Source organism: Nipponia nippon, unplaced genomic scaffold (genome assembly GCF_047370975.1).
Source record: "Nipponia nippon isolate SJK-2023a ecotype South Korea unplaced genomic scaffold, ASM4737097v1 scaffold_1, whole genome shotgun sequence".
NCBI lineage: Eukaryota > Metazoa > Chordata > Aves > Pelecaniformes > Threskiornithidae > Nipponia > Nipponia nippon.
In genome coordinates, this window is record NW_028262290.1 from 13135668 (window position 1) to 13151723 (window position 16056).

Here is a 16056-nt window from a genome sequence, read left to right on the forward strand (position 1 = left end):
CAGGATAGCTGCATGGTCTCCATCCTTGGAGGTTTCCAAGATCTCACTGGATAAAACCCTGAGCAACCTGGTCTGATCTCATGGCTCACCCTGCTTTGAGCAGGAGGTCGAACTAGAGACCACCAGAGGTCCATTCCTCCCTGAATTACCCTAAAATCCTATAATCGTATGAGAGAAGATGTAGATGAAAAATAACATGACAGGGCCTGACAAATAAGAGAAAGAGAAGAGTCTGGATCAAGGAGATGGGCTTGTGAGTGTTTCTCTGTGTCTGGCCTCTTCCCCCTTTTGAGTGTACTGCTCTGCAAGGGGAAGGGTCTTTCAGACCCAGATACTCCAAGGTATGACAGCTGATAGTGTAAAATTCCCATTGAAAACAGTATTTCTGAAGCACTGGACCTGTTTCTCCCTGCTTGTATCAGTGTCACAGCAGTAGTACCTGGCCGTCTAGTTATAGTCTGTAAAGATGGGGCAAAATAAATGGGAGATGGGAAAGAGGGAGGGCTTTTAAGACCGATGAACTGTGTGTCACACAGGTGTAACAGGATGTTCTGGAGTTTTAGAGGCCTGATCCTCCTTTGGCAACACTTCTAGCAACCTGAAAATACGAGGGGCAGATCCTGAACCTGAAATGAACCATCTGATTCCAGATTTGCCTTTATCAAAGGCATTTTAATGTTCAGGCCCAGAAAAAGCAGAGCAGTGCAGGATCTGCGTATCTTCTTGTTGCTGTTGCCATGGGGCTCTTGTAACCAGAGAATATAGAAAGGATAGATGAATAATCTACTTAGGTGTCCAGTGTTCCTGGTGATATTTTATCCTCCAGAGGTCACACTGTATGTTCAGTCCAAGATAAGCTGGCAGGTACCCATTCTTAAATGATGTCGTTTGAAGAAAAAGCCAGAGGGTGTCTGAAATGCACATGAAGGAGCTGGTTTAGGCAAAGTATTTGTTTTAAAATATTCCAACAACAGTGCCCAAAGCTATATGAGTGGTTTCTGTGAAACCTCTAGAAGCTCAGCACACTTTAAACCCAGCTATGTCCTTATTTAATGTGAAGCGCATAACTTTGGCAGCCAAATTTATTTTTGCCTGAAGACTGTTTTAATTAATGCTAGTAGGTCATTCTGACTAAAGAAGGAAGAGTACAATTGCTTTCATCTTAATCTTTCACTCTTTAATTAGAGATTGGCCTGAAACCAAGCCAGGAGCCCACACATCTTCACACCCACACATACTGGGCCAAAGTCATTATTGAATTACATGCTATATCTCTCTATCTGTACACAATACATACAGTGATGGCAGTGACACTTGTGAAGTTGCTCTGTGTCTCCAATGCTGTAAGAGTAAAACTTGTCCCTATGGCTCTATAACAAAAGTTTAGGTCAGGGCTTCAAAATTCAAGTTCAGATTTGAAGACCAGGGTCTACAGATGTAGTCTGTTACCTCGCCTACAAAATTGGAACCAAACCCAGCTTCGATCAAGTCTTAAACTAAGCCTTAGTTCAAAATTAAGTATCATACCAATGTCAACAACAGCTGTGGTGATAGGGCACTCAGGGAAATCATGTTTTCTGAGGAACTAAACAGAAAATGAGTAATGCAACAGTTACAGAGGAATGAGAGAGAAGGATCATAAGGGTACCTGGACTTAAAGGATAGGAAGAAGACCAGACAGTTGGCAACTAGTAGCAGCAGGAGGAAGTTAGCAGACTTCTTTGTGGGCAAGAGGCAGCATTCACAAGTTGCAACAAAGGAAATTCCTATTGGACATACAGGAAAAAATCTTCACCAGGAGAGTGGTTCAGGACTGGAGCAGGTTGTCCTGATAGGTTGTGAAATCTTCATCTTTCAAGATTTCGAAAATTCAACTGGACAAGTCCCTGAGCAACCTGATCTAACTCTGAAGTTAGCCCTGCTGTGAACAGGAGGTTGCACTAGGTGAGCTCCCAGGGGCTCCCCAGCCCAATCTTCTCATGACTCTAGGAGAATTAGGTAGCTTGTGAGCAGGAGACCACACCTGGCAGTGCTGTGTGGAATAGTCATTGTATTTCTGTTGCCTGAAGTAACACGAAGGATTTCATCTTATTGTCACGTACGATTGTCCATTAATTCCCCATATTCACACTGGATTCTGTTTACGTTTCAATGTCTTCTCTGCTACTTGCTAGCTTGGGGAGTTTCATTGTCTTCAGTGAACCTGAGATGTCAACCAGGAAGCTAGAGGACAGGGTCAAAGGGCTTTTTCCCAGTCCGGTGAAGCAAATAGTAAATCCACACTGGGCTCCGGCTGAGCATGGACAGGACTCAGGGAGGCTGCTTCAGTGGGGAGTATCAGGATGAGTCCAAAACCAGGTGCTGGGTGTGGGGAAAGATTTCCTTCACAGGTCTGACCCAGACATCACATGTGGAGTTAGGTCTCCTGGTAGTGTTATGAGCTGGGTGAGATACAGACATACGTGTGGAGTAGGAAGGTCCCTATCCATGCTATTTCTTGATAGTAATTTGCTAGCACAGACATATCTTTGCTGTTTTAATGCACATATTCATTAAATACGTTTACATGCATGTGTAAATATGCGATACATAAATCTAATAATTCCCCAACACATTAGTTTTCCTTTCTGCTCCTGTATTTCTCTCCCCTCCAGCTTATAATAAGCAAAATGGTGTCAGGTGCCCATCTTGCCCTGGTCAGTGCCCAGCGACCAAGGTCCACACTGCCAGGGCACGCAGCATCCCAGGCAGTGCTGGCTGCTCTCCCAGCCTGGGCTGAAGACTGTCACCCCAGCCAGCCACAACTGCTGCCTGGGGCATCTTCCCATCTTCTCCAACTCATGGCATCTGATTAATTACAATCCCTGTAATTGTCTCTTTTTACAACAAGGAATGTTAATCCTGGGTTTTGTTCCCTCTCCCGGTTTTATAAAGACCATAATAAGGAATATTTTTTCTTGCCCCCTGTCTATTTAGACTGCAAATTTGGGGAAAGGGATGATCTCTCTCTTAATAACTGTGGGGGCTGGTAGTCATCCAGGCAGAGCATGTAACACTGAATAAGCTCAGTGAAGTTTCTGCCTTCAACAGTCCTTTTTCCTTATCCATATTTGTTCATTTTCACCTGAATTGTAATAGGATCAGTGTATGAGTTTTAGAAGTTGTCTGACATCACCAGTCTTCTCTGTGCACCTGTCTGCTGGCCGATTAGATTACAGCTTTTTTCCGCTCTGTTGCTTAGTGCATGATAATAGACATTTCATCATCCCATTACATTAAAACATAAGAAGAGCTGCTTTGGGTCAGATCAAAGGTTCGACTGTCCTAATTCCAAAGCTGAGCAATCCCAAACACTTAAGGAGAGAGAGCAGAAGGAGCAGGGTGGGTATACAGCATTGCAGCAAAGTGGTCATTCTTTGGTAGACATTTCCATTTTCTAGAAACTGGCCATTGATGGAGTTCATTCAGCAGTGGTTGCAGCGGGTCATTGTTTATAACAGCCCCCAATGGCTCCAGCCTCCTTCAAGGGCTATGGGGGACCTGCAGCATCTTGTCCCGCGGTGCTGCTGGGTCACATAACCTGCGAACAAGCCCACTTTCCCGTTTGCACGTGGTGTTCAGACCAGCCCGTTGTCCGTGCAACATCCCACTCCCGTGGTTAATGCAGTATCCTGTCCTCCCAAAAAAGACCGCTCAGACCTGGTTCTGTCGATAGCATGCCAACCTAGGAAACCTGCCTCAGGAACTCATTCAGAAACAGACTTTCTCAGACAAGTTACACTGTCCCACAGAAGAAACATCTCTTCCCTCTCACCAGGGGTCATGCTGCAGCAGTAGGGGCCATATAGGACACACTATTCTAGGATATGCCATGAAAAATGATTTCTAGTTTATTTATAAAGGAAATCCTAACTAAGCAGTGCTGATGTGCCCACTTGATTGGAGATGTGTCTGAAACCATAATCTCTGGGAAAGAAAGAAGAGAGAGTTGTAAAGCAGGCAGCAGGAGCTTCATTGCTTGGGAACCTTGGCCCCAAATTGGCAGGGACCTGTGTGGGGTCTCAGCAGGGAGCAGCAACCCCCCCCGGAGAGCAATAAGCTATTTAAACAGCACACGCTGTACTCTGGGTTAGCAGGAGTTTGCATAACCATGCAAAGCCCCCGAGCCTGGGATCTTCTAAATAAATGCCACATTTATCAGTATCTAATGCAGAAGAACATCCCATGTACCCTTCCCTGACCCCATAAAACAGTGTCATTAGTGAAGTCAGATAGCATCATTTGTTTCTTTAAGGGTTAAAAAAATAATCCACAGCCACTGCCAGGAAGAGGCAGAACTAAACAGGCAGCAAAGAGTTAGAGCCAGAACAGAGATATAAAGCTAAATCATCAAAACGGACCGCAAGGAGTGCATATACATACAGAGCAAGAAAGAAAGTGAGAGGGTGTTTTGTTTGGGTAGCTAATGTTCTCTGGACGAGGAGAGAGAAATTCTCCTTTGGGTTTTTAATGCCACTCTAAATATTTATAGCAAGATCATGGCCAGCTGGTGAGGCAGTGGCGGCGGGGAGTAGGGAGGGGAGGGCACGTTTTCCCCAGCACCCCAACATCATCCTCTGGGTTGTCTCTTTACTCGAGGAGAGGGAAAAGCCTGCACATCGCCATGTTTACCCTCAAAGTGACTCATCTGCAGGAGCCCAGTCCAGTGGCTCCTGTCCTTTCCCTCCCTCACCTCGCCTGGCTGTTCACACACGGGTGTGCACGCACACGCACAGATTGTGCAGGAAGGGAAGATGCCAAAGCCTCCAAAAAGCTATGCCAGCCCGACTCCACCCTGTCTTTAACACGGGTCTGGGCCTTCAGGGTTTTGTCTCTCCTTCAGGCATTTCACCATGTTGTTACGCTGCATTGAAAAGTCTCTGGGAAAGGCCACGTATGGCACGACCCGTGATGCAAAGCTGCTGTTTTTAGAGGAACAGGCTGCCCCCATCCCAGCAGTCTGCTGGGCCGTGGATGCAGGGGCAGGAACATATGGAGACTGCAAACACCAGCGCGGCATGGGAGTTGACATAAGAGCACTGTGGCTCCCAACGATTTTCGCTCATCTGCCTCGCTGTGACTAGACGCAGACATGAGTCACCCATGAGCTTTGGCTTTGAAAATATGAGAAGGAGTTTCGCTTTAACCTTGTGTTTCCCTGTGTTAGCGATGCTTAGAAACAACATTTTGGATTCAATCCCATCTCAGAACAAAGAGAGGAATTTCAGCACAGATGAGGGGCCCAATCCAGTTACCCTGGCATGGGCAGCCAATGCCATTTTTCTTGAAACACCCAGGAAATTGGCACAGAGCTGGGACACATCACATTGGACCTGCTGGAGACCCCGGCCGGGGGCCAGCTGGGGTTGTGGAGGATCCTCTGCTGGCACGAGGTGCTCGACTGATCCCAGCCCTGGGGATGGATTTAGGCTCATCATTGCAGATACCTACATGGGAGTGTTAAATATGGCCACCTACATGTGATTGAGGCAGCTGAGCACATGTGGAGACCTAGCAGTGCCTAGAGGACTGTTCACCTGCCCAAATATAGGTGGTACTTACTGGTGACCTGAATAACTCGGCAGAGCCAGTTGTATTGACTAGACTTCACTGGCTGTAAAAGGAGCTTGGACGCCTCGTTCATGTGCAGGCATCTGCAGTTAGGGATCCCATTGAGGTGTCTGCCCTGGGGAGCTAAGTGCCACCCTGGGACCTGCCACCCTGGGACCCGGGTTTCCAGCTTGCTGCACTCACTTCAGCGACCTGCTCCAGCCCTCCCACCCCTAACACTGAGCTTCCTCAAGCCACCTGCTTGAGAAGTTCTTTGCTACGGGTTTCAGAGAGCTGAGGTCCTTACACAAAAGCCCATAACCTGATATTTTCTGTATGAAATATCAAGCAGCATCATAAAGATAAACTGCTCCAAGAGTGAACTTCACTCTCTGCTTGGCAGAGGTAGCTGGGCTTTCCCTGCCCACCTCAGGGCAGCCCTGGGCACAGGGGTCCTAGTGCATCAGCATCTCCCACCAGACTGCAACGGGCTGACGCTCCCCAGATGTCTCCATAAGGTGGAGACACGGTCCATCCCACCGGGGTTCCTGGAAGCCCTTCTCTCTCCCTCTTTCTCCATGAAACTACGATGACAGTGCATTACCTAGCGTGAGGCGTTGCAGACTGTTTACAGGCTTCTAGAGTTCCCAGGCACTTTAGGACAGGGTCCTGCCGCTGTTTCCAAACGGACAGCCAGGACTTTTATAAGTGAACTTTCCTCTCCGTGTCTATTTATTATATGTAAACATTTGCCAGAAAAACACCACTCGGGCATGCTCAGTACTGGCCAGGTCATTGCAAAAGGCAAAGGCGGCGTCACATGTGATAACAGCGAGAAGCCCGTGTGCGCCTATTCTTAGCGCTGGAATGTATACAATGCCCCACCACCTCGCCGCTCCTGCGCACAGCTCCCGAAAGCGGCAAAAGTGACTACAGAATAAACACGTCCAGAAATCACCCTCTATGAATCACTTACCTACTGAAAGAAACGTCCTGTGGGTTTATAGGTTTTTATCCAGGCTCTAGCTATGGAAAATCTCAGCAGAGAATAAACGACAGAGAGTAAGTGCATGCAGTGAAGGACAACAGAAGGTAAATGTTTCTACCCTACCATTTCACTGCAGGTTGAGCAGTTAGCCATGACAATAGATACTCATCATATTGTTCTGCCTGGCACTTAATTTAGCCACTGTGTGTCTGATTAACATAAAAAATCCACAGCTAAGCAGAGTTAATAAATAACCGTTTTAATGCAGATTCTCAGTCTCTAGGGTTTCGTTTGCCCTGCTGCAGAGTTCAGCTCTGCCAGATTTACATTCTTTGGGAGTGACTAACTCTAGGGGAAAGAAGCGCAAGCTACTAAACTGCTAATACTTTAAAATAGTGAATAAATGTCTAAGCGCATTTATTCAACGTGATTAAAACAAATAAACCAATTGCTTCAGCCATCCAGCTTTCATCCCAAATCAGTGAGATAACTTCAGTGCTTTTGCTTCTTGCCAGGGATACAGGCAGTGCTGACCTCAGAGCTGCAACCTATCTGATAACTTTATGAAAAATTTAAAGGGTCTTAGCGACCTCTTAGCTTCTTTATTATTTTCCCACTGTGCTTAACCCATGTTCCATTTTTATGCGTAACAGTGAATGGATATTTAGAGCAACATCAAAGTCCCGATTTGTTCCCTTGGAGCTGGATATTTCAATAAAAGCTGCTAAGAATTTGGTTTTTTTTACCAAGTCCAGAATTCATCTCTCTCCTATTTTGCTATGGAGGGATCCACTGAGAGGTTTCTCTTCAAAGACCAGGACTTCTCCTCCGAACTGCTGAGAGAGCTGAATGCTCTGCGGCAGAGTGGGATGCTGACTGATGTTACCCTCTGCTCCGGGGGCTTCGAAATCCCCTGCCACCGAAACGTGCTGGCTTCCAGCAGTCCATACTTCAAGGCAATGTTCTGTAACGACTTCAGAGAGAGTCGCCAGGCTAAAGTCATCCTGAAGGGCATCAACGCTGAGATTTTGGATCAGATTATCCTTTACGTTTACACAGGGGAGATTCTTATATCTGCTGAGAATGTCCTGTGCCTGTTGGAGACGGCCTCCATGCTGCAGTACGCTAAGCTGTTTGAGGCCTGCTCTGCCTACCTCCAAGACAAGCTGACTCCTGACAACTGTCTGAGCATGATCAGACTGGCAAAAGTCTTGAACTGCCAAACCCTGAATAAGAAAGCCAAGGCTATGGCTTTGAAATGCTTTCCTGAGGTGGCCTCTTCTGAGGACCTGAAGGACCTTTGTCCCTTGGAGCTCATTGATTACCTTGGGGACGATGAGCTCTGCGGGGAGGAGGAGCAGGTCTTTGAGACACTGATGGTCTGGATCCGGCATGACCTCCAGGCAAGACAAGGCTACATCCAAGAGCTGTTCAAGAAGGTCCGGCTTCAGTACGTCCATCCAACTTTCCTCTTCCACTTCATCGCCAATGACTCCCTTGTTCAGTCCTCACCTACTTGCAGGAGCATCCTTGAGTCAGTGCGGAGACATATGTTTTCCTTGTACAGCACCAACGCGCCTGACATCAAGCCCATGCTGCATGTTCCTCGCAGGTACTCTAACCAAGAATTCCTCATCATCATTGGTGGCAGGAAGGACAGCCAGCAGACAACGAGGGATGTCCTGCTCTATGATGACAAGACGAGCCAATGGCTAAGCCTGGCCAAACTTCCCATGCGCCTGTACAAAGCCTCTGCAGTGAGCTTACACAGCAATATTTGTGTGCTTGGAGGGATGCCTGTAAGCAACAAGAAAAGCCCGGTCAGTGATAATATTTACATTTACTCCCTCAAACTCAATCAGTGGAGGTTGGTTGAGCACATGTTAGTTCCACGTTACTCCCACAGAAGCTTGGCATATAAAAATTATATTTTATCATTCGGTGGAATTGGCAAAAACCAGGAAATCCTGAATTCTGTGGAAAGATACGATAGCGTCTACAACACCTGTGAGAACATGGCAAACATGCCTGTTGCTGTCCTTCACCCTGCTGTTGCTGCCAAAGATCAGAGGGTCTACCTCTTTGGGGGAGAAGACATTATGCAAAACCCTGTCCGGCTGATCCAGGTAATGATTGGTCCTGCTTGTAGGACAGTTGTAGGCAGTTTCATCTCACGTATTCAGCAGCTCATCACCCTCCTGAGGAAATCAAACCCCCAAAAAAACTTTATTGTGAGTTCCAGCAAGAGGCAGGATGACTTGACACATGGCTTCAGGGAATTCTTGTCTGCAAGGAGCGTTGCAACTCTTTCATTTTCCCCTCTGAGTGTTTTTCAGGCACAAGCCCCAAGGTGCTTCTCTGGGTGTCAATCAGCTCTGCCGCTGGTGGGCACTGGGGCCAGGGCTGCTGCAGGTGATGCTATGGCAGGCAGCGGCTGACCCCCCTGCCTGGCTTCATGCCTGTAGCCAATCTCACTCAAATCAGTGCTTTCCACTTGGCAGCCGAGCTGGGGTCTCAGCCATGCACCTGCATGCACGCACCAAAAGCAAAGATGCACGATCATTAGAGTGATTAGATTCTCAGTCATCAAAAGGCCAGGACTTAAACTGACAGTTATTTCATATAAACAGTTGTGTTAAAAATGTGGCTCCTGCCACATGTTGCTGGCTCTCTGCCTGCTTTCAGCGGTTACACTCTATTAAGAGGAAAAAATACATGAAATCCTTTCTTATCTGATTTGATGCTTTAGCAACATTGCAGTGTTACTTTCCCCCTGAGTGTTTTTCACTGGTTTAGGTGTTTTAACTAAGAAAGATCATTAAAGGCTAAGATGGCAGCCAGCACATGAGCAATAACTCTTTACGGTGATAACGCTACTTGATTATCAGGGGGAAGGAAATGTATTTATCAGTTAGGGGGGAGATGTCCTGGAGATATTTGCTGTATTAAGAAGCGGATGACGTGACATAAAAGTTTGCGTCGCCCAGATACAGATGACTGAATGATCATCATCTGGCAACAGCTCTTTTTCTCACATAAATTGATGACTTAGATACCACTCTAAGTCCCATCAACAAGTCCCTTTGCCAATCTGAGCCCATACCAGCCACCAGCACAAATAGAGCAGCTGGGCAAACACGGTGGCTGCCAGCAGAGCTAGGTGAAGTTCAGGTTTGTTTGCCCAGGAAATTGCTAAGGCTAAGGCAGGAATACACTAACTGGAAAATGAAAGGAAATGGCTTGCACTTTGGGAGAGCATTATCCAGGAGTTACAGTGATTTAATGGCCATGCAAAGATTTACAGCCAAGAAGCTTGCCTATGGGAGATGATACACTCTGCCTTAGTGCATGTGCTAGCATCTCCTGAGCAGACAAGCCTGGAGAACTAGAATGCTTTCCAAGGGGACATATTAGGGAAAAAAGTGGGTAAATTCTCTCATTTCCAGCAGTTCAAGCCAGAGGATTGTATTCATTAGCACAAAATAAAAACCATAAGTTCCTTTGTAATTACAATTGCCAGTTAAAATGCAAGATAAACAGCTGCATGTGTATCTTTATTTATTTGTCAGGTTTACCATGTCTCCAGGAATACATGGTTTCGGATGGAGACCAGAGTGGTGAAGAATGTCTGTGCACCAGCTGTCGTGATTGGAGACCAGATTATCATCGTAGGTGGTAAGGGCTTTGTTTCACCCTCCTTCCCACCTTGCCCTGCCCAGCTCCTGAGGAATTTTGCAGCTGTCCTGCTTGGAGTGCTCCCTCAAAAAGCACGTGGAGCTTGGGAAGGAAAGGAGGAGTGTGTCCACCCTCCATACACATCTCTTATGGGGTCTCATGGCCATGGAAGTAGGGACAAGTTCTCCACGAGGCACCTTCTTACTCCAAGTAGCAGGACCTGGGTGTGGGGAAACTGGGGAAAAGCCAATGCAAGTTACTGCTCTGCAGAAGAAAGGAGGATGCCAAGGGCATGGGGGTCCTGCTCCTCCCCTACTGACTCACAGCCTGGCCCTCCTTGACTGCTCTTCTTGGAAGGGTGGAGAGCACAGTTACCGCAAGGCCATGGATGACTTGTTGGGATGGGTGGGCTGCAGGGCTATGAGGGGTCAATCAGTCCTGTAGCTGCCTCCTGGGGATAATCGTGAAATGTCCTGAGAGGGAGGTGAAACTCTCAGAGAGAGGAAACTTCTCAGTGTCTTTTTCAACCTGAGGATCAGCCTCTGCCCATGGGACTTTGATGGATCACATGTCATCGGTAGTTTGGCACTCTGCTGTCCTTAACGCAGCTCCCCTGACCACAGGCTGGCACAAGGAAGCATGTGTTAGATTATTTAAGAGAAAATGAGACATAGGGAAGCTTTAGCAGAGCAGAGGACTGAACCCAAATCTCACAAGACTCAAACATGGTGTCATCTCTCAGCGGGAGGCCACTGCTACCCTTTGCAGAGATAACAGGGGAGATCTGAGTCAAAAGGTCCAAGACCATCAAGCTCCTGTGTGACAGATTACCCTGACCTCAGACCACAGTGCCCAAAATACAGTATTTTCAACTCTCTTATCTTCAAATGCATTAATCTGAAGGGCCTGTATTGACCCAAGTCTGCTACTGCTGAGCTTAAGTTCTCAATTTATTTTTTACTTATCTAACAAAAGCCACAGAAAGTCATGTTAACTTTAAACACCTTTCATTTTGCTTGAAAGTAGAGAGATTCATCATGGTCAGGTTTTATTTACCAGCTTCCATGCCAAAACATTGGCCAAACACTCTTTGTTTTTCAACAACAGTAAAACTTACAAAAATAACATTTTCTTTTAAAAATAGCTTTCACCACATTTCAGGTCCTCTTTGTATGGCTTGTCACATCATAACAAAGGGGAGTGGGTTGTCCTAAGCAAGACAGACCTTGATTTTTTTTTAGGGAAAGTGGCTTCAAGGCCTGCAAAACATGGCCCAAAGCAGTTTGTTTGCCATGGGCAGTCTTGATTATCTACAGGGATACATGGGCGAGGTATTGCTGGGTACCAAGCTTCCACACCTCCATTGCTCCAGGGCAATGGCCCTGGTACCAGCCCGTACCTCTCAGCAGATGCGAAGTTACGTCACCCCTCAGTGGAAGAGGTGTCCATTGGGTCACTGGCGTCGTGGCCAGCACAGACACGGCACTGAGGGCTTTGGAAGTGGAGGGAGCACCGGTGGCACTGTGCTGTTGAGTATCCAGCTCCATTCAATAGACAGCTATGACTCCAACCCAACAAGGCATTGTTGCTCCCTTCCCATGTGCTTTGGTTTCTGTATTTCCAAGTGAAACTCTAGGAGTCTGTTGGGTGAAAAGAAATACTTCAGGACATTTGAAGGCACATGCAGAAAACTGCAAGCTCCAACTGCGTTTGGCAGATTGCTTGCCTGATCTGATGGGTTTTATGGTGCTCGTCGAGCCTTGGCTGCCAAGGTGCTATGAGACAGGATGAGGACAAACGGGAAGGGAAGATAGACAGACAGGCATTCTTGTGACACATCATCACTTCCCAGCTTAGAAGCCTTAATTCTGCCAAATTATGTACCAGTATAATAGGTTTTATTGAAGACTAGCAGGAAATACATTATCATTCCTTCTGCTGGCCATAAGCTCTAATTCCCATCTGTCTCTTCCACCTCTGGCTTTGCATTTAGGGTACACCCGGAGAATAATTGCTTATGATACAAAAGGCAACAAGTTTGTTAAGTGTGCAGACATGAAGGACAGACGAATGCATCACGGGGCCACTGTCATCAAGAACAAGCTGTATGTCACAGGAGGACGTTGTCTCACCGCGGACAATGTCATCGAGGACTTGGATTCCTTGGACTGCTATGATCCAGAGACTGACACATGGACACCAAAGGGAAAACTGCCACACAAACTCTTTGACCATGGATGTCTTACACTCCAGTGTGTCCCCTGTTCTAACCTTCTCTAAACGACCTTTGGTACTTCCCAGGACATTTTTGCTTTCCTTTCCAGAAAAGACTCACCTTGCTCTGCAGAGAGCAGGTGGGGAATCCTCATGGGAATCCCACAAACTCCTGACCTTGAAGGCACCAGTGGCATTAGTCGTTCCTCAAATGCTCTGCCAGAAGGGTCATGAGCTTTGTGCTCATGCTGTATTCACCTGACCAATATTGCATGTGGTGCTGCTAAGTCCAGCCTGGAGGCCTTACCCAGACTCTCATCAGAAAAGACAAAAAAGATACTGGGTAAGAACCTGGTGCAGGATTTGGCCTTGTACAGACTTTAAAATAAAAGGTGAATAGGAATGCTGGTATCTCCAGGGAAAGTCAGATCTGGGTAACCTGCATTTGTTAGCATGCAAGCTCAGCTGCATGCCGCAGCCCTTTGCTGCTTGGTGCTGACCAAGCTTTCAGTTTTGAAGTGGCGAGAGTGTTTAGAATAGGGACCCCCAAGCTCTAGTCTTGTAGCCAGCCCAGCATCAGCTACCTGCATTAGCTATGGCAGTCATCTCGTAAGAAATACAATTTTAATGTTCCTAACATCAAATTAGAAATCAGCAAAAGGCTGATGCTTTGATCTGAACTCTCACATTGTGACAAGATGCAGATTTGACTTTTCTGAGCTACCACTCTTTCACAGTGCAGGGAAGATTTTTGTTCCATCTGCCTGCTCTCCGAAGAAGCAGGAGAACGTGGGATGGAAATGAAGATTGTCTGCGTCTTCTTTTTCGAGAGATCTTGCTTTGCAGGGAGCTTGCTTCTCCTTTCGCATCAGGGATAGCAGTGGGGTTAGTTAGGAAGCCCTTTGGCTGATGGAATTGCTGAAATCTGGAATAGCAGAAAGGACACATGGAGGAAAGGGGATGTAAAAGAGAAGAGGTATTTGGGAGGAACAATTTTTTTTTTTTCCCTTTCTCCTCTCTCCAAACCACTGGAAAACAGCGATGAGAGAAAGCCAGTGACAGGAAACCAGCTTTCCAAGAAGAGCAAGTCTAAGTCTGCCACTTGGCAAAGCACCTCTGGCTCCACCAATATTTTTGTGGGGTTCTGCCACTAAGTGCATATTTTTAAAGGGAGGGGATTAATCACCAGATACTGAACAGGCTGTGAACTGCTGTCGGGTCACCAGGCTTGGTGAGATTGCTGAGATGCCAAGAGCTTTAAAGGTAGCTCTTGATGACCACCATCCAGAGAAAGGATGGCAGAAACAACACCCCTTTTTCCTCATATTTGAAAGAAAGTGTGACTTTTCCAAGGGTACAGGGTGACATGAGGAAACCATGCTCAACCCTCCTCTTTGCAGAAGGCTGCACAGCCATGTGGTCACCACCATGTTGCAGGACACCAACTCCAACCTCTAAGATCGCCTCCCATAAATCTATATCTGGGAGCAGAAGAGCAACAGAAATAGTTAACAAAGTGGGGGGGCTGGAAGGAAGAATTGCACATCAACTGGTGTTTTAACAATGTGAAATAAAATGGTTATTATTGTTTGTATGAGCTTTGTGTTCAGGAGTCCCCATTGTTCCCTCTCCATTGTTGATAAAGGAAATTGTTTTTGTACCAGTGGTTTTTGCCAGGGTTTCCTTCTAAGGATCTGAGTAAACCTGCAAAAAATGAGTGGGAACCCAAACTCATCTCCCAGCTCGGAAGCCTTTGGCTACATTTCTCCTCTGTCTTTCAGTCTATATCATCATCTCCTCCCCGTGCAAAGCAGGGCTAAATCACAGCACTTGCCAAATTGGACTGGAGCAGTGATTCATTCTGCTTCTTCACAGGCCAGCTCCAGCTCTCTGGAGAAAGAAGCCTTGTCATGGCCAATTATGGAAAGTCTGCCCTGGGGAGATGTTTATTCCTAACTCCGCAGTGCCGCCTTCCCAAACTCCTTCCTGTTGTGACCCCACTCAGCTCCAAAACTCCAGGAGACGCCAGTTGCTGCCATGCATTTTAGCTGACACGGATTCCTGCCAGGCTCGTGACTGTACCCAGAATGGAGGGAAAAAAGCTGACTTGGGGCCATAACCCCATGTTTGCAAACCATTGCCACAGTCATTGGTTTACACTTGGAAGCAAACAGATTTTTTTAATTCCCGTATCATATAACCAGTGATTTTCTCAGCATTCATGCAGGGACCAAATAGTACCTTGCACAGCTGTAGCTGGGCAGGAAACGGGGAGTGAAAAGAAGAGGCACAGTCACAGCAGCGTTGAGCACAGCATCCTTCCCCTGGCTCTCGGGGAGCCTTCACGTCACCCCCAAGTCCTTGGAGACACCAGGGGCTATGGTCAGCTCTGCTCTGGCTGCAGCCCTGTGCTCCTTCCCTTCACAAACTCCTCACCTCGTGCCCATAATTCAAGGAATTTGGGTTTGCTGGGCAGTAAATACAAAGTCTGGTTTCTGATAGACTTCTGTCTTGTGGTCAATTGGCTTTGATGCAAACTCTGACCAAAGCTTTTGGGGCCCTTTGCAAAAAGGGTTGAAACCAGAGAACAGTGTTGAGCCTTACCAAGGCAGATGAGGGCCGGCACAGTCGCTTGGTCGCAGTGAGGCAGCAGCACACGCAGCTTCAGGGCAGGGGATACGCAGCCCCGGGGCAGATGCTATGGGGAGAAGGGATGTTGCCTTTCTAATCAGGTGCTGGCCACCACCTGGCCCACCCAGAGCAATACCTAGTACTGTCCTGAGTGCTTTGCAGTCGTTGTACCTGCTGGTGCTATGGGGGAAAGTACTCTAGCAAAGGTTGACCAAGGTGCCCCTTTTTCCAGTGTCAGAAGGGGACTTTCCCAAGCAGGATTTGCAAGGCCACCGCTACCTGGAACACTTTCTGAGTCACCACATGCTTTTCCAGAGGTCTCATCATCCTAATATTTGAGCATATGAGCACTCGCTTAGATGGGAATCCCCCATGGGAGAGCAGCAAGGTACTTCAAAAATATGATGACGGCCCCATGAAGGGGTGAGAATTTGTTGCTCTTTATTTAATAACCATGGAAGCCAAGGAAAAGAGGATTTTAAGAAAGGGTCGTTGATCTCAGGGTCAACTTTTAGAAGGGCTGAGCACCAGCTGCTTCTTTTCAAATCAGGGAATGCTGCGAAGGCTCATTACCTCCAAGGTCTCATTCCTGGGTGTCCTGAGACAGATCATGGAAACCATAGGACCACATGGCTGAAAGCAGGCTGCTCCATGGGACAGTGAGTTACCCAATCCCTTATGGCAGGTACTTGTCCAACACATTGAAAATCTCCCGTGAGAGACATTCTGCTCCCTCCCTAAGTAACGTACTTGAGTGCGTTATTAACCTCACAGCTTTTAATACCATCTATCCTAAATCTTCTTTGGTGTACCTTCTGCCATGCCCACAGAGATAAAGGGCAATCGATTACCCTTTTCGATACCATACATTTTTTTACTTCTTTAACATTTCTTGGGATGTTTCAAATTCTGTAGACTAAACAAACCCAGCCCTTTCAATCTTTCCTCATAAAGTCATG

General features: G+C 47.0%; 1 protein-coding gene across 1 annotated transcript; it reads left to right on the forward strand.

The window, feature by feature from the left end:
* The first annotated feature begins 6515 nt into the window (after positions 1–6515).
* KLHL38 (kelch like family member 38) lies at positions 6516–14063 on the forward strand. The gene is made up of 4 exons (XM_009471094.2): positions 6516–6681; positions 7231–8703; positions 10147–10252; positions 12246–14063. The coding sequence occupies exons 2-4, from the start codon at positions 7357–7359 to the stop codon at positions 12530–12532; spliced, it is 1740 nt and encodes a 579-aa protein (XP_009469369.1). The 5' UTR covers positions 6516–6681; positions 7231–7356; the 3' UTR covers positions 12533–14063.
* The last annotated feature ends 1993 nt before the right edge of the window (positions 14064–16056 follow it).

Coding starts and splice junctions, on each gene's coding strand:
- KLHL38 (XM_009471094.2), top strand. CDS start 7,357: ATGGAGGGATCCACTGAGAGGTTTCTCTTCAAAGACCAGGACTTCTCC. Junction 8,704..10,146: donor ACCCTGTCCGGCTGATCCAG/GTAATGATTGGT, acceptor TTTATTTGTCAG/GTTTACCATGTCTCCAGGAA. Junction 10,253..12,245: donor CCAGATTATCATCGTAGGTG/GTAAGGGCTTTG, acceptor CTTTGCATTTAG/GGTACACCCGGAGAATAATT.